The sequence below is a fragment of the Penicillium atrosanguineum genome, assembly GCF_028827265.1.
Source record: "Penicillium atrosanguineum strain IBT 20685 chromosome Unknown utg000004l_segment0_segment0, whole genome shotgun sequence".
In the NCBI taxonomy this organism is placed as follows: Eukaryota; Fungi; Ascomycota; class Eurotiomycetes; order Eurotiales; family Aspergillaceae; genus Penicillium; species Penicillium atrosanguineum.
In genome coordinates, this window is record NW_026623136.1 from 406,973 (window position 1) to 427,429 (window position 20,457).

Consider the following 20,457-nt stretch of genomic DNA (forward strand, 5'->3'; position numbering starts at 1 on the left):
CAGGAGCTTTCCATTTTCGGCAATTCTGCACTCGACTCATCTCCTGTAGTCCATCCCGTAGCAAGTGGCCAAGCAAGTTCACGAAGCATTGCTTCCGATGGTGGACAAAATGCAGACGTACTAAAGAAAACCATCAGTCCGTCCCCTCTTTTTACTAGGGTAGATCCTCTAGCCTTAATGCTGGGGCCATTGCCCTGGTCTATTCAAAAGTCGCTGATCTGGAGACAGACTCACCAAAAAAATAAAATTGAAGGCCTATGGGCGCGTATCTCGCGAGGCTTTTTCAAGTTCAAGTTCTGCCTCAAACCCTGTTATTTCAAACGCGAAGACAAGCTGCGACAATATATCCATAACCCATCACGTTCAAATTAAATCCGGAGAACAGAGCGACGGCTTTGCTTTCTTTTGATGATTAGAACTGCTTTATATCCATTGTGGTATCGGATATCCTCTATGCAGTTTGAGCAATTTGAATAATTTCCAGTCTAGCTTTTACAGGCGGACTAGTCGAAAAATCCATATCGCGGGTATAGAAAATGCTCGTGCCCCAACGATCCGCAACCCGCACAGCTGTCCGCCAACCTTCAGGGGACGACGATCACAGCTTCATAACTTTTAGAGTGTTTTTATATTCAGCCTTCTACGTGAACTGGCACCTTGAGAGACAGACTATCTACTAATCGGGCAATTCCAGTACAGCATTCACATCAATTGAGTATTAACAAGTCCGCACAGGACTCGAATTAAACAGTGAGCAACATGTGATACATTCACGATAAACTACACGGCCTTTCACCTCAATAAGCTCTCATCCAAGTTCTGCAGATAAGCAAACGTATGGCGTGGCAAATCGGTCTAGACAAGCCCATACAAGCGATCAAATATGCCGAAATCGCCGATCTGCCCTAAAAGCAGCCTAGCCCAGGGAAGTAAGCATGCAGACAGTGCTCAGTTAAATCAGAGGTTACGGAGCATGTCTCAAGCTAGTGCGCTTTACTTAACTCGTTTCGTAGATAATAAAAACTAGGTTCGCCGGGACGGGAACTGTAGCGAATAGGTTAAGGTGTACACATGCGGCCAGAGTGGGGTTTCTTCTAGGCCTGCATATCTAGGACGCCTAGGGGCTCTAAGTGCATGGGAATGTAGGATTTTTTAGCGGGGCATCTGTGCGACTCCGTAACAATTCCTGAATTGGGACGAATACAATGAGTCTAATTTTTGATTAAAAATAGAGTGATTAGCAATTCGAGTTCATAGTGAAAAGACGGTCTAAATCGGGCCCACCTATTTAACTCTGTTTTCCCCCGCCAGGGCTCTTCGCGGATCTCTGTCACTATTCACAATGAACTTTATCTTGCTGCTTAGTCTGACGTTAGGGGTCGCTGCCCTGTACACTCTTCTTGGGCCGAAGCGGAAAATTGCCCGTGGGCCGTTGCCACCAGGGCCTTCACCGCTGCCTATTGTCGGCAACATCAATGACCTCCCACCGAGCGGTAAACAGGATTGGTTACACTGGCTAAAATACAAATCTTCCTACGGTAAGTTTCCAAGGACCATCAATCTCCTCCTCCAAATTTACCCCGATTTCGAATTGTTAACTTAATTGCAGGTCCTATCAGCTCGATCACGGTACTGGGACAAACCCTTGTGATTGTGAATGATTCCAAAATCGCACTTGACTTGTTGGCAAAAAAATCTTCGATTTATTCCTCTCGACCCAGGATGACATTTGCGTCAGAGATGTAAGTTGTAAGTCTGCGAAAGAGAAGAAGAACATCACTTATATTCACTCCATCACTAGGGTAGGATGGGAAGATGGTCTCGCATTCCAGGGCTACACCGATAGGTTCCGCGCTTATCGTAAAGCAATTCAGCCAAGCTTTGGTTCTGAGTCGGCAGTTGCACAGTTCAATCCCTTGCAAGAAGTGGAATCACGACGATTCCTCTTTCGTGTGCTGAAAGATCCCGCGAATCTTTTGCAGCACATTCAAACGTAACTTTCACTGAGAACTCGAACTTTGGAAAGGGTCACATTTCTAATATATGCAAACAGTGAGGCTGGAGCCGTGATTCTTAACATCGCCTATGGCTACAGAGTCGAGCCTTTCGGACGGGATCATTTAGTTCACCTCACCAATGAAGCCTTGGACGAATTCGGTCAAGCTACAATACCCGGGGCCTGGATGGTGGATCTGATCCCTGCCCGTATGTATTTTGAGAATTCTCGTCATTAAAAAGAACGCCTTGCTGATCAAGATAGTCAAATATGTTCCCAGCTGGTTCCCAGGGGCTGGCTTCAAGCGGACTGCAAATCTTTGGAGAGAACATCTTTCGGGCATTGCCGATAGGCCCTATGACTTCGTGAAACAACAAATTGAAAATGGAAAATACACACCATCGTACCTCAGCGATATGCTTCAGGCTGGTTTCCCAGAGTCAGGGTCGGAGAAAGAGCTAGTCGCGAAATGGACGGCCGCGTCGCTTTACACTGGCGGTGCGGACACAGTGAGTTGCTTCCCTTCTTGAATTCGGCTCTACTAACATTAATCCAGACCGTCTCTTCTATCAACTGCTTCTACCTCGCCATGGCGATATTCCCCAATGTTCAGCGCAGAGCTCAAGAGGAGATTGAGCGTGTGGTTGGACAAAATAAGCTTCCCAGCATTGAGGATCGCGTGAATCTGCCCTATATCAATGCCATGGTGAAGGAAGTTCTACGATGGCACCCAGTCGCTCCGATGGGTATTCCGCACATGTCGACAGCCGATGACACCTACGAGAAATACTTCATCCCAAAGGGATCTCTTGTTCTCGCCAATATCTGGTAGGATCTTCACCCGGGAAATGCCCCCCATCTATGTTCGAATCTAATTATGTACAGGGCCATGATGCACGATCCCGAGGTCTACCCAAACCCAATGGAGTTCCAGCCCGAGCGATTCCTCGGCGAAACCCCCGCGCCCGACCCTCATGCGATTGCCTTCGGATTTGGGCGCCGCGTATGTCCAGGTCGATTCTTAGCTGACAATACAGTCTTCCTGAGCGTGGCTCAGTCACTCGCTGCTTTCAATATTAGTGGGGCTAAACAAGGCGGCGTAGAGGTCACGACGCCGCAATTCGACCCTGGTGTTATTAGCCATGCCTCGCCTTTCCAGTGTGATATCAAGCCTCGAAGCTCGGAGCTAGAAGCTCTCATCCTGTTAGTGGAGCAGGATCATCCTTGGGAGGAGAGTAATGCTGTAGAGTTGCAGAAGGTTGGGTATTGATATATTCTCTACAGTTGCAAGAGTCGTGATGGACGGGAAGATTATTTGATTCAAAGCGGGCACGTCCAAACGCCATATCATTATTTTCGTATCTCTACAACAAAATATAAATTATATCCGTATCCGCTTAATCACTGTCTAGCACAATGACCTCCGCCTCGACCTCACCAATACTCTCCACGCGGAGCGCATCGCCGGCGTTAACACCAGTAATAAAAGCACCATCACCCTCCTCCAAGATAGCATCCTCGCTGCCATTAAGCTTAATCTTCATCTTGCCCTGCTTGGTCATAGGCAGATGAATGTAAACATTGCGCTTCTTCTTCGAGCTGACAACATCTCCCGCCCCAACATCCCACTTGAAAGTAGAGTTAGGCTCAATAAGACCCGCACCCATAACAAAGTCCGCGTGAATGGGAATTGTATCCGGAATCTTAGGCGTAGCAGCATTCTCCTGCGCGGGAGTAGCTTCAGGGCCCGCAGCAAGAGGCGACAAGATAGGCACGAAAGCCTTACGCTTGTCCTGCTCGCTAAAAGTCTTAGTGTGATACTGAGGCTTGAGTCCGTGCTTCCAAGGCAAAGCCCATATTTGAAGGAAATGCACTGGCTTGGTAGATTCATTTTGCTCGGAGTGAGCAATTCCTGTCTTGGCTTCAGCATTGATCCATTAATACGACGATGAGGAATAGAACTTACCAGTTCCACCAGTAGTAAACTGTACATCGCCCCGCTTCATACGGAAGAAGTCCTTTCCTTGTTCGCCCTCGGAGCCCTTCTTGATCATGCTGTCGCGGTGCGTAAGCTCGCCGTTCAATATGTAACTGAAAATCTCGGCGTCGCGGTGGGGGTGAGTCGGGAAGCCATTCCGTGCTGCGACACGGTCTTCATTGAGGACTCGGAGACTTCCAAAGTTCTGGAAGCGGTGGTCATAGTAGCTGGCGAAGCTGAATGTATGGAATGATTTGAGCCAGCCGCCGTGTTCGGCATATCCGCGCTCGCTGGAGCGGCGGAGAACGATCTTGGCGTGGGATAGTGGGGTTGTCATTGATGTGTTGTTGCTGTTGTTCTTGTAGCTGGAAATTGCGGAAGTCTTCAGATCAAAGTATTGCAAATTTTTGATTTTCTCTCAATTGCAGGAGGATCGAGGGTTTAAATAGCCTGGGATCTAGAATCTGGATGGTTGGAGAAAGCGCGTTACGATTATGCGATTATTATCGATGGATCAACAATGACACGCTATGCCTATTTGGGATTAGCGTGCTGATGCACTGCTGACTTTCTTTTTCTAAGCAGCAAATTACGCCCTGCGATTGGTGGATTTTCCAGAGTGGGTACGAACGCAATTCCTCATGATATCATTAGCTCTAGTTCTTCAAGATTCCGCTAGAGATCAGTCATGCTGATTGAAGTTAGCCCGAGGTAGGTTACTTTCTTTCTTTAAGCTACTGTTGCAGATGCGAAGAGAGTGCCTTGTCCATTTAACGCATTTTGAAATTCAAGATCGCGAGAAGGGGCCAGATATAATAATTTTTTCTATTTACAGGTAAATTGCTCCATTAGTTCATAGACGAGTAATCTGCTTAGATAGATCAGACCTGAATAAGACTGCCACAAATCTTGATAGGTTTACATCCTATGCAACGGTTGCCAATCTGCTACGAACAGGCATGTTCTCCTCCATGCCAGGCTCAGGGAATCCAGAAATATCGACGCCCTTGCGGAAGAGCAAGCAATGAGTAGATCCACCAAAGTGGAACATACCAATCTCATCACCCTTATTGACACGGTCGCCTTCCTTAACAGTAATATCACAGGTCGAGACCTCAGCCATGCCAACACCAATAAATGCCATAAGGCCAATAGCAGGCTCATCCGCCTCGATGAAGATCAGTGCACGCGTAGCAGTCGCAGTAATATACGACTGCGAGATAGTCTGACCTTCAAGATGAATATTTTGAGATTGAGCAAACGGGTTCCCAACGCCCTCGAACAACGGCTCGGAGTAGTACGTCCCGTCAACCACATATGCTTTAACCACTTTTCCAGCGACAGGAGCGTGCCAGCGGTGATAGCTCAATGCACTAAGGAAAGCCTGATAAATGGTTCCACCAACAAATTGCTCAGCCAGAGAATCATGTCCTAGCATATCAAGAACAGAGTATGGCTGGCTTTTGATCCAGAACCGATCGCGAGCCTTGACATTATGAGCGATTCTATACGGCTTGGATTCGCAAGCGTTGACGATGACGCGACCGTCTTCAGGCTCTGCGACCGGACGCATTCCATCACGCCACAATCGAGTGAAGAAGTCATCCCAAGACTTGAAACCGTAGTTTGGTGCTGAGGGGTCACATTGGAACATTTGATGGAACTCGAGGTTCTCAGCAGCTGATGGGCCGATCTTTGCGACGGCTGTGAGGTCTCGATGTCCAGTTTCGCCGAACCATCCGAGAGAAGATGTGTTCAGGACTTCAGCAGAAGCTGGGGAACGCAGGAATTCGCCCCATGCATTGAGGACCTTCTTTAGCATTGCGTTGATTTCTGGGTCTAGGAATGCTGCGTAACCACTTGGTGTGCCCATGGGCCAGTCCAAGACGGCGTTGATGGGCAGACCGACCAGACCGACGCGGTGAGCTTTGTCGGTCCATGAGGGTGCGGTGGTGAGTAGGTGGTTGAGGACGCGGAGGAAATGGTGGTAGTCGCGAATCTCTGGATGGCCAGTCGGATCATTCTGGTAGGGCTTTTTGTGAGGGACTTCTCTAAGCATGCCTTCAATGAGCGCATAGACTCGGGTGTTGCTCTCGATCAGCTCTTTGAACTCTTTCAAGACTGGATGCAGGGTTTGTTCTTTGCTATCGACATGCTTAATGATACCGCCCAGCCATTCTTGGTGCGCAGCATAGTCTGGATGCATCCAGCCACCAATTCTAATCGATTGAGTGTTAAGAGGTTGTTAAGAGGTAAAGAGATGTTGGAGCTTGAAAGTGAGGCTTACTTGTGGAGGTGGTGGGAGTCGTCATTTTTAGAGGGCATTTTCGATAATGGCTTCCTTTCTTGAAAATTTGAGGTTTAGCGAGGAAACAATCAATGTCGTGAGTAGCGAAGAGACCCTAGGTATCGTCAACGTCTTCTGAAAGGGGTTAAGCTAAAAAAACGAGAAAGCTTGACAGTGTAAATCCTCTTGGCAGCACTTGGCAGCAGATCTGTTTATATATTTGTTTCGAGAGCTTGCGTCATGGTGACGCGGTGGGATACAATAATCTAAAGCACCTAGGCTTCGGCTATTATAGCCACTTAATTCAAAAATAGCAAGGTTCGATTAGGCACACGTTAACCACGTTCACTTCAATCAATTGAATTGGCGGTGGTCTGCTTCAAAGCCGTGTAACTTAAGGCCCGATAAATGAACAAATGATCCCTTATTAGAGCTATCAATTGATTGAACAGCCATTACTGCGATCTGCGACTGTCAATTGATCCCCTGCAGGTGAATCTGGGGATTCGCCGAATATCCGAGGGATGATGTCATAGTGCAGCACAACCTGATTTGTCACATGATCCTGCTCGATCAGGAGATTTTTTTGCTGCGGGGTAATCTAGAACGATTCCAAGCATAATTATGCCCGGCGTAATTGACTTTTGTGTTACAAGGCTAACACTCATGATGATAGCCCCAGTGAAATCCCGAACGCACTTGAAAGAATTGCAAATTTTTCTGATGAAATACATAGTGTACGAGTTCATTATAAGTATGTATATCTGTTCCCCCTACGGTAAATCTGCGTACAATCACTCGTAGAGATCTCTTAAAAGCAGCTTCCAAGGCTACCTAAGGTATCTGCAGATACTTATCTTGATCATGGCCTTGTCAATTATGGGGATTTCGGGATATATTATTCCAGACATTAGCAACGTCGACAATACAGTCATCCATGTGTAACGTTCCAGATTGAACATAACTCGCATTACGGCAGCGACACGAACGAGGAACCATGCGCCAAGTTTCAATTTTCTGAAAGGTCCTCGGGGCCATCACATAAGAAACAAGTGTTGTACCTATTTACCTGGATGTCGAAGAGATCGGCCCTGTTAATATTCTACTTTTAATTTCTGCTTGTGCATTTTGTGCTCGAGCTTGTTCTGCGCCTGTGCCGTAAATCAGCTTGACAGTCGACCGTTGGAGGTACTCAGACAAGTTGATCACACAAATTATAGTGGGGGAATGAAGGTAATGGAGTGGAATCAAGCGTAGGTTACTACGACACTATTCTAGGGCACGGCATCAGGAGCTTTGCGCCATTAAATCGTAACTTTTTTGCGGAAGTGCCTGCCAAGACGTAAGCTTGACATGATATCCTGCCCAAATTCTAGCCAACTAACTCGTCAATGGCCAGATTCACACTTCGGTCTCCTGGTTACTCATCAACGCCCTCAAATCCGCATCCAGGTAGATGGGCCAAGAAATCGCGCATCATTTTTGTCACCGGGAGTTCCCGTAAATATGCAGGGCGACGTTTGTAGCCTGCGCGGCTATTTGTTCTTCCATATGGCCTCTCTGACCAACATAACTCCGGTCATTTAATGCCTTAGTGGCCATTCAAAGATAGGCGGGTCTTGCTTATTGGGAGACTGCACATGTCAGGATATGCCACCGGAGTCTTGTTCTTAACTGGCGAACAAGCATTTGGGTGTTATGGACGGAATCTGTCCTCTGCCCAATGATGCTATTTCTGCAATAATTGTCCAGCGGCATGTGGCTCCTACAAAGAGTGAGCTGGCGGGCCGCCACTAGAGTCTGTGCTGGTTGACCAGCTCGCCCAGATTATCTTATGGGCCGGGCTTCTCCCTGTCAGTTGTCTATTTTCTAAGCTGACGCTACTTTTGGTTCACTAGGTATATTTGTGGGTTTGTAGATAGGCAGGCAGGCAGGCATATGGGTAGGTTTTATTTCAAATGAGCATGCAACGAGTTATTTTAGACGAATTGGGCTGGGCATGTTAGCAATATTTGACCCACATAGATGTATGTATAGCTAGCATCGAAGGAACAATAATTTTTTGTTCTGTAGCTCATTCGACCAATCAGGCGCTGTGTAGAAGTTGGGACCAATCACTAGTGAGGAAGGTCAACCGGCGATCAGATCATCAGACGATCGCTGGTTCCGCTGAATTTTGGAAAAATTTATCTGGGTGGCAAAGATCCTAAAAGAATATACCAAGAGCCAAGCATACCAGTCAAACCCGAAAAAACTATCCCTACGACAGAAAGATGAAATTTCCACTCTCAAATAAAGTTTTACAACATCCAGAAAGAATGGACCGTAGAAAATCTGATCTCTCGCGCCACGTAGCCCTCAAGTGAGTACCTGCCTAGCCCGGTAGAATACCAACGGTCATAAAACAGGATGATCGATGATCTCTGCGTTGGCGATGCTGTTCGCTGTTCCTATGAGCGACTTATACGCCCTGCTCGTCATTGCTGTGATGAGATGCATGATTGAAACATGCGCTGCCTCATCAGGGCGGCAGTGGGCAAAGCAAATCCACTTTCGCAGTACCTGTCGAGCGCAGTGAACACAGTATCGATCATTCTTTACTGTGATTCGACGCCCATTCGGTGGACACCCCGAGGATCTACCGACGGGCGATCGCCCGGTCACCCAACGGGGAAATAGCGGTAGTCCATCTACATTTTTCGCGAACCACTCACCCGACCCAAGGACTCTCTAGTTCTCAACAAGCAGCAAAATAAACCACAGTCACCATCATCTTTGGCATAATAGGTTCAAATAAATATTAGAGCTCCTTTCCAGCTCAACCGCGAACCCGATTGCGCACGGCTTCCCGGTCGGTTCGCCTGGTGGGGCCGAGCCAAGGCATGCCGACTGCCTTGGCTCGGCCTCGGATAAAGCAGGGTCGGGACGTACTCGGGACCTTTTCGGTGTTATCAACACCTCACCAAGCCCCGATATACTGCGGTGTTTGACCGAGACTGGCCTTTGCTTTGCTAGGTGGCGCTTTAGCTGGCGCCTACAATTCGCCAGCGCTCTCATGGTCCACAAAACTTATGCGACTGAGGCTGGTTACGTATCGGGCCATGCCCCAATTCGGGCAGGCACAATAGCTGTTGATGACGATGGGGCACCAACCATTCTCAGCCATGAAGCCACCAGGGTGGAATGTCAGAAATGCTGGGGTAGAGGTCGTTCACATCGTGAAGGCAATAAAATTCTAGGTTTTGAGTTCGAGATGTATGAGACCAAGCAGCAAGTATACATGATACTATACGCGGTGTGGAATACTGCCCCCTGACCTCCACTTGAAAAGTCAAATCGATCAAATGACACGGCCAGGGACACGTTGAGAAGACTGGTGCCGAACCAGACTAGGGTCCCCCACGCCTTGAGACCGGAGGCCCGTAGCTCCGTAGTCCCCATACTTGCAAGCACGGAGTTATGCGGATGACGACAGGCCCTGATCCCGGACCTGATTTATATGGGACGGGATTCTCCCAGATTGTCAGATTCTTCTTCTCTTAAGGTTGTGTTTTCTTCTCCCTTCCTCCTCCCATAATATCGCCATAATGAAGTCAAAACAACAGCAGCAGCCTATCACGGCTTCTCATACTGAGAACACTTCAGAAACCTCCATTGCTCACCAGGAGACCCAACAGAAGGGTTGGATCATTGGCGGCAAATATCGTGAATCATTATACGAAGACGAGCACAACCAAGAACTCGACAGCCAACTCCTCCAAGAGGTGGACTTTGACCTTCCTCTTACCGTTACCAAGCCCACCCAACATGACGGACAAAACTTGATCGTTTTGGAATTCGCCGAGGGCGATAAAGAGAATCCTTTCAACTGGAACCCCAAGTATAAGGCTTTCATCAGTTTGCTGCTCTGTCTGATGACATTGTTCATTGGTCTGGCCACAACAGCCTACAGTTCTGGTATCACACGGATGGTGGATGAGTTTGGTGTCTCAAATGAGTTGGGACAATTGGGTCTTTTTACCTTTAACTTCACTTGTGCTCTCGCACCTCTTTTCTTGGCACCTTTCTGTGAGCTGGCTGGCCGACGGGTTGTCTATGTCGGTGCTTATGTCTGCTTTGCTCTCATGTTTATCGGCCTGTCTCTGGCCAAGAACATTGCCACCATTCTCGTCTGCCGTGCCTTGCTCGGTCTGTTTGGTTGTGTCGGTACTATCCTCGTCGGTGGTACTTTCGGCGACATGTATACCCCCGCAGACCGTGCCATCCCTATGGCTTCCTTCGCCTTCATCGCCATCTTCGGTACCGTCGCCGCTCCCATCTACGCCGGCTTCATTGACCAGGCTCTTGGCTGGCGTTGGGTTGAGGGTATTCAGGGTCTTGCCAACATCCCTCTTGTCATTGTCATTGCCATTTTCCTCCGTGAGACCCGTGGAGGTGTGACTCTCAAGAAGCGCGCGAAGATGATTCGACAGTCTACCGGTGACGAACGCTTCGTCACTCACAATGACCTCGAAGCCCCCGGCATCAAGATGATGCTTCACAACTCGTCCGTTAAAGCCATCAAGATGCTGTTTACCGAGCCCGTCGTGTTCGCCTTCGGTCTCTGGATCAGTTTCGCTTGGTTCCTGACCTTCCTCTTCCTCTCCGTCATTCCAATCACCTACCAGGAGAAGAAGGGCTGGAGTGAGGGTGTCTCCGGCCTGCCTTACATCGCTCTCTGCCTCGGTGCCACCATGGGCTTCGGTCTGAACTTCCTCCAGATCAGGAAGTATAAGTCCGTCATCAATGACCCCAACCAGGAGTCCCGCCCCGAGGCCCGTCTCTACGGTGCTATGTGCGGTGCCGTCTGGCTACCCGTAGGTCTGTTCATTTACAGCTTCACACAGTACAAAGAGCTCTTCTGGTTCGGCCCCGTTGTCGGCCTTGTCCTTATCGGCCTCGGCATCTTCTTCATCTTCGAGTCCTGCTATAGTTACACTGCCGATTGCTACGGTGACAACGCTTCCTCTGCTATTGCCGGTCAGGGGTTCATGCGTAACACCCTCGGTGCCGTGTCGCCCTTGTTCGCATCCCAGTTCTTCCACAACATGGGCAGCCAATGGGCTGGTCTGCTTTTGGCTCTCATTGCCACCCTTCTCACCCTTATTCCATTCGCCTTGTTCAAGTACGGACCTGCTCTGCGAGCTCGGTCTAGACTTGCGAGAACCGTTCTCAGTACTCAGGTCGCGTAAGGTTTTGCATGATTGGAATGATCGACACTATTGAGTTTACGAAGTCATAGAACGAGTTCTGTACATTTACCGAGTTGATCTCGGCAGCATAATGGCCATACATACATAGCGATGAATAAAATTCATGAGTCAGTAACCACAAGTTCCCAAGTTCAACGTAGTGTTGCCTTTATGCCTGAGGCATGTAGGCACACTTAGATGGTCAAAAAAAAATCAAAAGGCGGTCAGCACTCTTTGACTGAAGAACCTTCAACCCGGCAAAACCAAAGCGGTCAGCCCGCGCCTATCCCCATCTGAGAAAATTTCCTCCACAAAATTCAACCAACCCATACCCATCCATTTATTTCCGCTGTCTACACGGCTGTGATCCTTTGCGTGAGCCATATCTTTTATCTCAAAGATCTGGTTTTTGAACATCTCTAAAAATGGCCGAAGACGCTTCCGCTGGTGAGTCCTCTACCATCGCACCATGAAAGAAGAACCAAGCTAACCAGCATCTCAGCCTGGCCCATCGCCGATGAGACCCTCGCCCAGTCCCTGCTCGACCTCGTCCAGCAGGCCAGCCACTACCGCCAGCTGAAGAAGGGTGCCAACGAGACCACCAAGACCCTCAACCGCGGAACCTCCGAGATTGTCATCCTGGCCGCCGACACCACCCCTCTGCCCATCATTCTGCACTTGCCCCTGCTGTGCGAGGACAAGAACGTCCCCTACGTCTACGTTCCCAGCAAGATGGCTCTCGGTCGTGCCACCGGTGTCTCCCGCCCCGTGATCGCTTGCAGCATCACCACCAACGAGGCTTCCGACCTGACTGCCACCATCCGCAACCTGAAGAACCAGGTTGAGCGCCTGATGATCTAGGCTTGAGGTTTGAGATTGGGCATTGTATCGATATGGAGTGGAGCGTTTGCTTGCGCGATGCCTCTAGGGCGTGGCGCGCTTGTGTCTCCGCTATTTGCTGGTGAAGTCTTTAGCTAGATTTTCTCAGTCCATGAGATGCAATATCAGACTTTTTGAGAACCCTTTGTTTTTGTAGAATTGTCCATTGGCCCAATTACGACTGTCGAGTTTACGTAGCTTACTTAATCATGGCTGTATTCAATGAATGAGCGAACTAGCACCCAACATCACCGATCTGCTCGGAAAAATATCGTCCAAAGCCGGGGTACTGTTGCATCGGTCGTAGCTCCTGCGGGGAATTATACTTTGGCTAGGAAGAACTCATACCTCGGTGAAATATGTCCCGACCAGAACGGCAGTGTGCTCAAGCCTTCACATTGACAAGGCTTAGCTACGATCGACAAGCTTTGTAGCAGCTCGCCTAGCCACCAGTCACGCCATGCAGTGGTGTCGCTCCATCTACTTTACCATCACATCAATATAGCACGTCGGTTAAACGAAATACCTTCCAAGAAGAGCGCCGATCAACGCAGCCTACAACTGCCGAGCACCCAAAATGAGACACTTCAGGGGCAGCATAACTAGCAGTTAGAGAAAGATGGAGACGGGAGTTAGCGCCCGCAAAGGAAATAGGCGACCGAGCCCTTAGGCATGCGTAAAGCACGGGTCGTGCTAAGTGTGCCGATCAATTAATACCAAACATTATCTTCGGGCCCTCTTTAACCCTCCAATCTCAACCTTCTTCTTGTCAGGTTAGTCTTGACGGACGCTCCACCGGAGCTATCATGCTTTGCCGGCATGTGGAGTATCTAGGGAGTTCGTGTGTTTCTCTTTGACTCGGGGCTTGACACGGGATTGGCATGGTCTGACTGGGGGAAAAGATTCGACCCTCCATGCCAAAGGTTTGAGATATAACTTCCGTGTCCTGTGGTTGTTTCGATTTCTATTTCTTTTTCCCTTCATTCCACTCATTCTCTTTTATTCATTCTATTCTCCTCTATTCTTATTTTATTCTTATATTTCTATCATGTTCACCTCCCTTCTAGCAATCGGCCTGGCGCCATTGCTCGCAAGCGCCCAACTCTCCGGCACCGTAGGCCCAACAACCAGCTACGCGACCAAAGCCGCCTCCAAGATCTGCTCCGTCCTCGACTACGGTGGTGTAGCCGACAACTCGACCGATATTGGCCCCGCCATCACCTCCGCCTGGGCCGCGTGCAAGACCAATGGCGTAGTCTACATCCCATCCGGTGACTATGCGCTCGATACCTGGGTCACTCTGACCGGCGGCAGCAGTACGGCGATCCGCATGGACGGAATCATCTACCGTACTGGTACCGACGGAGGAAACATGATTTTCATCGAGCATACTACCGACTTCGAACTGTTCAGTTCGACTTCTGAGGGTGCCGTGCAGGGCTGGGGGTATGAGTTCCATCGCGAGGGATCGCTGAGTGGACCGCGCATTCTGAGAATGTATGAGGTTACGGATTTCTCGGTTCACGATCTTGCGCTCGTGGATGCGCCGGCTTTCCATTTCTCGATGGATACTTGTGAGAATGGAGAGGTTTATAACATGGCTATTCGTGGTGGTAACTCGGGCGGTTTGGATGGTATTGATGTCTGGTCGACAAACATCTGGGTTCACGATGTCATGGTTACCAACAAGGATGAATGTGTGACTGTCAAGGTCAGTGGTGTGTTTCAAACTGTGAGTACCCAGCTAACTCCCTGCAGAGTCCTTCCAAGAACATCCTTGTCGAGAACATTTACTGCAACTGGAGCGGTGGTTGTGCCATGGGCTCGCTGGGAGCTGACACTGATATCTCCGATGTCATCTACCGTAACGTCTACACCTGGTCCTCAAACCAGATGTACATGGTCAAGAGCAACGGCGGCTCCGGCACTGTCTCCAACCTCCTCCTCGAGAACTTCATCGGTTTGTACCCTACCCATATCAACATTGACACAAACACAAACTAAACAATCCAGGCCACGGCAACGCCTACTCCCTCGACATTGACCAAGCCTGGTCCAGCATGAGCACCGTCGCCGGCGACGGCGTCCAACTCGATAACATCACAATCAGCAACTGGAAAGGCACTGAAGCCGACGGCGCCGAGCGCGGTCCCATCAAGGTGAATTGCGCCAGCGGAGCCCCCTGCACCGAGATCACGATCGATGACTTCGATATGTGGACCGAGGAAGGCGATTACCAGTGGTATTCGTGCGAGAACGCCTACGGCGACGGCGCGTGCCTTGACTCCGGCGACGACTACACCACGTACACCACCACCATGACTGTGACTGCTGCTCCGACGGGTTACTCGGCTGCGACTATGGCGTCGGATCTGGCGACTGCCTATGGAACGGATATGCCCATTCCGATTCCTGCGATTCCCACTTCATTCTACCCTGGTGCGACTCCTTATAGCTCGCTGGCGGGTGCGCAGTCGACTTCTGCTTAGGTGGTTGATTGAAGGATCCAGATTGGGCGCTCTGTTTGCTGGGGATTGTGATCCTTGAACATGCTGTGCGTGGTGCGTCGGATCTGACGTCAAGTGACATCCCGCCCCCTTTGTTTATCCCTTCGAACTTCCTGGCAAAGTAAAATAGCAATACACAGCATCCCTTTCAGCGCCGTTTTTAAGACGAGCACACACCTAATTAGGCATCTGCCAAATTGTGGAGAATCCGTAAAGTTTTGGACCCTGATCCCCGCGATCCTCATCAAAGTGTGCCGGAAGGCGTCGATCACGCCATTAAACGCACCGAAACAGACACACCGCCATAGAGTTTGTCGCACGCCTTACCAATCGCATGATCGACCACAGTCCACTGGTGCGATATCGCGACATCAATCGCGCAAGCGCCCCCATTGCAACCCCATGACTTCACAAGCATATAACATGGAGGCCGAATCATCTCTCCCGCTCCTTCCCCTCAAAGATCACGATCCCACCATGTCCGCCTCTAAATCCCCGGACCAAGGAGCCGCTGAGGACCCGGGCTTTACGGACACCAGCCCCGACGCTCGATACAGGGCCAAGGCGGAAGTGCTCAACCGCGCGATTCAAGAGATCGGAATGGGTCGTTATCAGTGGCAACTATTCATCGTGATCGGATTCGGCTGGGCGAGCGATAATCTCTGGCCGATCATTACATCTCTAATTCTGCCTCCAATTTCCTATGAATTTTCTGTTTCACGTCCTGCGTTACTCACGCTGGCGCAGAATATCGGATTACTGATCGGTGCGATATTCTGGGGTTTCGGATGTGATGTGTTCGGACGTCGGTGGGCGTTTAATCTCACGATCGGAATCACTGCGGTATTCGGTCTTATTGCGGCGGCATCGCCTGGATTCGGAGCAATGTGTGCATTTGCGGCATTGTGGTCTATTGGCGTCGGGGGAAACTTGCCTGTGGATTCAGCTATTTTTCTGGAGTTCTTGCCTGGGTCACATCAGTATCTTCTGACTGTTTTGTCGGTGGATTGGGCTTTTGCGCAGCTACTGGCTAATCTAGGGGCATGGCCTTTGCTTGGGAATATGTCTTGCGCGGAGGAACAGGGATGTACCAAGGCGGGGAATATGGGGTGGAGGTATTTCCTCGTTGCGATGGGTGGATTGGCTATGGCTATGTTTGTAGGACGCTTTATGTTCTTCACTATATATGAGTCGCCCAAGTATCTCATGGGTAAGGGGAGGAATGCGGAGGCTGTCAAGGTTGTGCATGAAGTTGCGAGGAGAAATGGGAAGGCTTCATCGTTGACGCTAGATGAACTGGATGATATTGATCAGGGAAGTCGGGGGCTGACTGCTGCCGACATCGTCCGCCAGAGACTGGAAAAGCTGAGTTTGGATCACATCCGCGCTCTGTTCGATACGCCTCAGCGGGCCTATTCCACGACTCTGATTATTCTCGTATGGGCCTTCCTCGGACTGGGATTCCCGCTCTACAACGCTTTCCTGCCATACATTCAACAATCACGCGGGGCAGAATTCGGCGACGGGTCAACATACATCACCTACCGGAACTCACTGATTATCGCTGTGATGGGAATTCCTGGCTGCCTCCTCGGTGGTGTTCTCGTCGAGCTTCCCAGATTCGGACGGAAGGGCGCTCTATCCAGTTCCACCGCACTAACTGGAGTCTTCCTGCTGCTATCTACGCGAGCAACCACTTCCAATGCTCTACTGGGATGGAACTGCGCTTACAACTTCATGAGCACTCTCATGTATTCTGTATTGTACGCCTACACACCCGAGATCTTCCTCACTAAAGACCGCGGCACGGGCAACGCATTAACTGCATCCGCCAATCGTGTCTTCGGCATAATGGCACCCATCATCGCCATGTTCGCGAACCTCGAGACCGCCGCTCCAGTCTATGTCAGTGGAGCATTGTTCCTCGCCGCGGCTATTCTAGTCCTCCTAATGCCCTACGAGTCCCGAGGCCAAGCAAGTCTCTAATCAAATTTGATTCCTGGTTTGGCAAATAATTAGATCAGGCAATAAGCCTAGCTCTTGTCATGGATAGAAAAAAGAGAAATCCGTCAACTCGCCTAATTCACTTAATTTTCTTACAATTCCCAATATCGTACCCAATAGCACCTGCACCGTAGAGCCCAGACCACGCCCCACCCAGTTAATATAAAACACTTTGTCAACCCCCGTCACGATCCACCGTACCCAGCTAATGATGTCATTTCCTTCCCAAAAGACCACACCGCAGCTCCCACACCATGGAAGAAATCGTCTCGATCACATACAGCCAGCCCACCATTCATAAAAGAGAGTTCAATCATCCAAACAAACGCCACATCGCCACGACGCCACCTCCACGATCAGCGGAGAGATATCACCCAATAAGCACAACCGTGCCACAGTGATGAGATCAACGCCCATGGATATGTACGTCAGAACAGGGAGACTGGATCCGATGGGTGGCTAGTGATGGGGATGACAGGTGGATTATGGCATTTGATTCGATGGTGTGGTGCATGGGGATGTGCGTATTTCATATGACAATGTGGCGCGTATTACTGGGGTTGCACTCATTATATCATTGCTAGAACCGGTTTCGTTGTTTGCTGGGATCATGGGTATTTAAGGAATGGTGCTTTTGCTGCAAGGTGTCTTATTTCCATCTTCAAAATATTATCCATTCTCAATCTTGATCTCGAACTTCCAAACTTTGAACCAAGTCAAGTCTCGCTTGACAGATACACACAACCTTACACTTATCTACTTATCTTACACATAACCACAACATGTCTGAGCAAGGCAGTAAGTACTTGATGTCTCTACCTTCAACCCCAAAAAATCTCACCCCTCTTTCCTAGGCGGCGGTCTCCTCGGCGGCGTGGGCGACACCCTGGGCAAGACAGTCGGCGGCGTAACCAACACGGTCGGCGGCGCAGTCGGTGGACTGGGCAGCACAGTTGGTGACGCGACATCCGGAGTCGGAGACACCGTGTCAGGAACCACTCAGGGACTTGGCAACGCGACCAAGGGTGCTGGCCAGAGTGCCTCGGGTGACTCGGGTGCTAAGCAGGAGAGTTACGGCGGGAAGGAGCAAAATGCGCAGAACCCGCTTGGATTGTAAAAACTTGAGAGGGTCTATTTATGGATTAATGTTGTGATGTTCGTATATAGTTGAAATAAATGAATGCTCTATTGGGCTTGTATTTTTGACCATGCTTCATGTTATAGACTCTTGATACTAGGGTATAGAAGTCAATCGACTAAATCTACGCAAGGATGAATGATCTACTTCGCATGTCATTTGGTGGCTTCAGCAAGGAAGTGGATCCGATCGCACTATTTTAGGCTCTGCAGAAGTAAGGAGTATATTGAGGCTCAAAAGAAACATTTGGATGATTCGGAAATTTCTTTAAAATGAACTCGAGCCATTAATTTGTTCTAAAGCTCGTGCTCATCGTATTGAGATCTGCCGAACGTTAGAATGCATCGAAGATAGTGCCACGATCACGCAGCTCGGTAACCCGAATCCCGACCGATGTCAAATTCGCAATTGGAAATTTGACAAACTAACACAGCCAATTAAAAGGCCAGGATGGAGCTCACGACCGTTTTTTCTGGAATGTGGAGTTTGAGGCGTCCCGAAAAGGATTTGCCCAAAATTACGTACCGGAACCCGTGATCTCGGCCGACATCATCGAGTCATACTTGCACTTCGACTCCATATCTACTGCTTGCTTCATTTGCTGACGACTGTTAACTTTACTGTACTTGGTTCTTATTCCACGAGCACAGAGAACTCAATGAACATGGCGAGCAGCCCGCGTCAGTCCGACTCATCATATTCACCATCAGCACCTCCCGACCCCCGAACCTCCAATGGCCAAACCCCAATACCCACAACCTCAAAACACGACCATGGCTGGAGAAGAGTAGTCCGCAACTTCACTCCATCGTCCGTTCTCCAGCCACACCCAAAAAATCACCCACTAACCCTCCATACAGATGGTTCTCCGTAACAATGGGCACTGGAATCGTCTCAATCCTCCTCCACAATCTCCCCTACAATGGAGACTGGCTCTACTACCTCTCAATAATAGTCTTCGTTCTAAACATCATCCTTTTCAGCACTGCATGCATCATAAGTATCCTACGGTACACATTGTACCCAGAGATCTTCATGCTGATGATCAAGCATCCCGTTCAATCTATGTTCATAGGAACATTCCCCATGGGCCTAGCTACTATAATCAACATGGTAGTTCTAGTCTGTGTACCAGCCTGGGGCGAATGGACGAGGTATTTCGCTTGGGGATTATGGATCTTCGACGCTGTTGTTTCGGTGATGACGGCGTTGTCTTTGCCGTTTTTATTGTGAGTTCCTCTGCTCTACATTGTTGAGAAGACTTCTGCTAATAAGTTTAGGATGGCGCATGGAAACGAACGACCCTTATCTTCGATGACAGCGGTGTGGCTTCTTCCCATCGTTAGTTGTATTGTGGCTGCGTCGTCCGGGGCTATCGTCGCTGGTGTACTTCCTAATGAGCAGTATGCGTTATGGACAGTCATTGTTAGCTATGCACTTTGGGGGATTGGATTACCGTTGGCCATGATGGTTATGGTGATTTATCTCCTGCGTCTGACGCTTCACAAGTTGCCTCCTAAGGCTGTGATTGTCAGTGTGTTTCTGCCGCTGGGTCCTTTGGCACAGGGTGGATATGGGTATGTTTTTCTTTTCTTTTCTTATTTTGATATTCCGATTCGCTAATTTCATCTAGGGCGATGAAGCTGGGCCAGTGCGCGCGGGATATTTTCCCCCAAACCCATACATTGGAAGAGTCCTCCGGGGCGACTTTCTATACTCTGGGTTTCCTGGTCGCGCTTATTTTGTGGTCTTCTGGACTAGTTTGGCTTTTCTTTGCATCTGCTTCGATCGCTTATAGTAGGAGTTTCCCTTTCAATATTGGGTGGTGGGGATTTACTTTTCCACTCGGAGTGTTCGCGACTAGTACCGTTCAGATGGGAACAGAACTGCCTTCGAGATTTTTTAATATTCTAGGGACAGTAAGTTGTTTTCTCTGAAAGCTTTGATACGATGGCTAATTTTCAGATCCTCTCTGTATTTGTGGTCGTGCTATGGATCATCGTTAGTGTCGGCACTTTGAAAGGCGCCATCTCGGGGAAGCTGTTCTATGCGCCGTGTTTAGGAGATCTTCGGGTGGCAGAAGAAGACAGGGATGCTGGCAAGGCAGCTTGATTCAACAATGAAAGAATAAAATGAAGCACTAGCGAGAAAGTTATAATAGATCGAATGATCGAATGTACGCAGTATAGACGTGGGAAACCCCAGATTCACGTGATGTGGAGAACGCGAATTTATTTTAATATTTTATTTTATTTTTAATATTTTATTTTTTCCTCCCATCGAGAGATCCAGCCCAGCGACATCCACTTTGGTCCCTGATCGACCGCCTCTGTGCCCTTCCATCTCCCAGAGGGTTTTCGTTCAGGACCTTGGACTCTGCTAGAGCGCATCGCCCGATCGTGCCAGCCTGTCCCCCCCTGAATCCCCCTTTCGTGTG

The 20,457-nt window shown here is 49.3% G+C and overlaps 9 protein-coding genes across 9 annotated transcripts; 7 read left to right on the forward strand and 2 right to left on the reverse strand.

The window, feature by feature from the left end:
* Window positions 1–1,342: 1,342 nt before the first annotated feature.
* On the forward strand, window positions 1,343–3,266 carry N7443_005455 (cytochrome P450; the record flags this gene model as incomplete). The annotated part of the gene is made up of 7 exons (XM_056885511.1): window positions 1,343–1,538; window positions 1,610–1,742; window positions 1,802–1,993; window positions 2,054–2,205; window positions 2,261–2,505; window positions 2,553–2,824; window positions 2,882–3,266. The coding sequence occupies 7 exons, from the start codon at window positions 1,343–1,345 to the stop codon at window positions 3,264–3,266; spliced, it is 1,575 nt and encodes a 524-aa protein (XP_056740959.1).
* A 127-nt stretch (window positions 3,267–3,393) lies between these two features.
* On the reverse strand, window positions 3,394–4,311 carry N7443_005456 (pirin family protein; the record flags this gene model as incomplete). The annotated part of the gene is made up of 2 exons (XM_056885512.1): window positions 3,394–3,908; window positions 3,963–4,311. 2 exons carry the CDS (start codon window positions 4,309–4,311, stop codon window positions 3,394–3,396), a joined length of 864 nt encoding a protein of 287 aa, XP_056740960.1.
* Window positions 4,312–4,899: 588 nt separating this feature from the next.
* N7443_005457 (uncharacterized protein) lies at window positions 4,900–6,299 on the reverse strand (the record flags this gene model as incomplete). Its single annotated transcript, XM_056885513.1, has 2 exons — window positions 4,900–6,193; window positions 6,262–6,299. 2 exons carry the CDS (start codon window positions 6,297–6,299, stop codon window positions 4,900–4,902), a joined length of 1,332 nt encoding a protein of 443 aa, XP_056740961.1.
* Window positions 6,300–9,848: 3,549 nt separating this feature from the next.
* N7443_005458 (uncharacterized protein) lies at window positions 9,849–11,492 on the forward strand (the record flags this gene model as incomplete). Its single annotated transcript, XM_056885514.1, has 1 exon — window positions 9,849–11,492. One exon carries the CDS (start codon window positions 9,849–9,851, stop codon window positions 11,490–11,492), a length of 1,644 nt encoding a protein of 547 aa, XP_056740962.1.
* Window positions 11,493–11,917: 425 nt separating this feature from the next.
* On the forward strand, window positions 11,918–12,353 carry N7443_005459 (Aldo/keto reductase; the record flags this gene model as incomplete). Its single annotated transcript, XM_056885515.1, has 2 exons — window positions 11,918–11,939; window positions 11,995–12,353. The coding sequence occupies 2 exons, from the start codon at window positions 11,918–11,920 to the stop codon at window positions 12,351–12,353; spliced, it is 381 nt and encodes a 126-aa protein (XP_056740963.1).
* Window positions 12,354–13,419: 1,066 nt separating this feature from the next.
* rhgB (putative extracellular rhamnogalacturonase) lies at window positions 13,420–14,860 on the forward strand (the record flags this gene model as incomplete). Its single annotated transcript, XM_056885516.1, has 3 exons — window positions 13,420–14,082; window positions 14,142–14,331; window positions 14,385–14,860. 3 exons carry the CDS (start codon window positions 13,420–13,422, stop codon window positions 14,858–14,860), a joined length of 1,329 nt encoding a protein of 442 aa, XP_056740964.1.
* A 495-nt stretch (window positions 14,861–15,355) lies between these two features.
* N7443_005461 (putative sugar transporter) lies at window positions 15,356–16,864 on the forward strand (the record flags this gene model as incomplete). The annotated part of the gene is made up of 1 exon (XM_056885517.1): window positions 15,356–16,864. One exon carries the CDS (start codon window positions 15,356–15,358, stop codon window positions 16,862–16,864), a length of 1,509 nt encoding a protein of 502 aa, XP_056740965.1.
* Window positions 16,865–17,664: 800 nt separating this feature from the next.
* On the forward strand, window positions 17,665–17,999 carry N7443_005462 (NAD(P)-binding protein; the record flags this gene model as incomplete). Its single annotated transcript, XM_056885518.1, has 2 exons — window positions 17,665–17,680; window positions 17,737–17,999. 2 exons carry the CDS (start codon window positions 17,665–17,667, stop codon window positions 17,997–17,999), a joined length of 279 nt encoding a protein of 92 aa, XP_056740966.1.
* An 897-nt stretch (window positions 18,000–18,896) lies between these two features.
* On the forward strand, window positions 18,897–20,132 carry N7443_005463 (TDT family transporter; the record flags this gene model as incomplete). Its single annotated transcript, XM_056885519.1, has 4 exons — window positions 18,897–19,249; window positions 19,301–19,597; window positions 19,654–19,939; window positions 19,986–20,132. 4 exons carry the CDS (start codon window positions 18,897–18,899, stop codon window positions 20,130–20,132), a joined length of 1,083 nt encoding a protein of 360 aa, XP_056740967.1.
* Window positions 20,133–20,457: the final 325 nt, after the last annotated feature.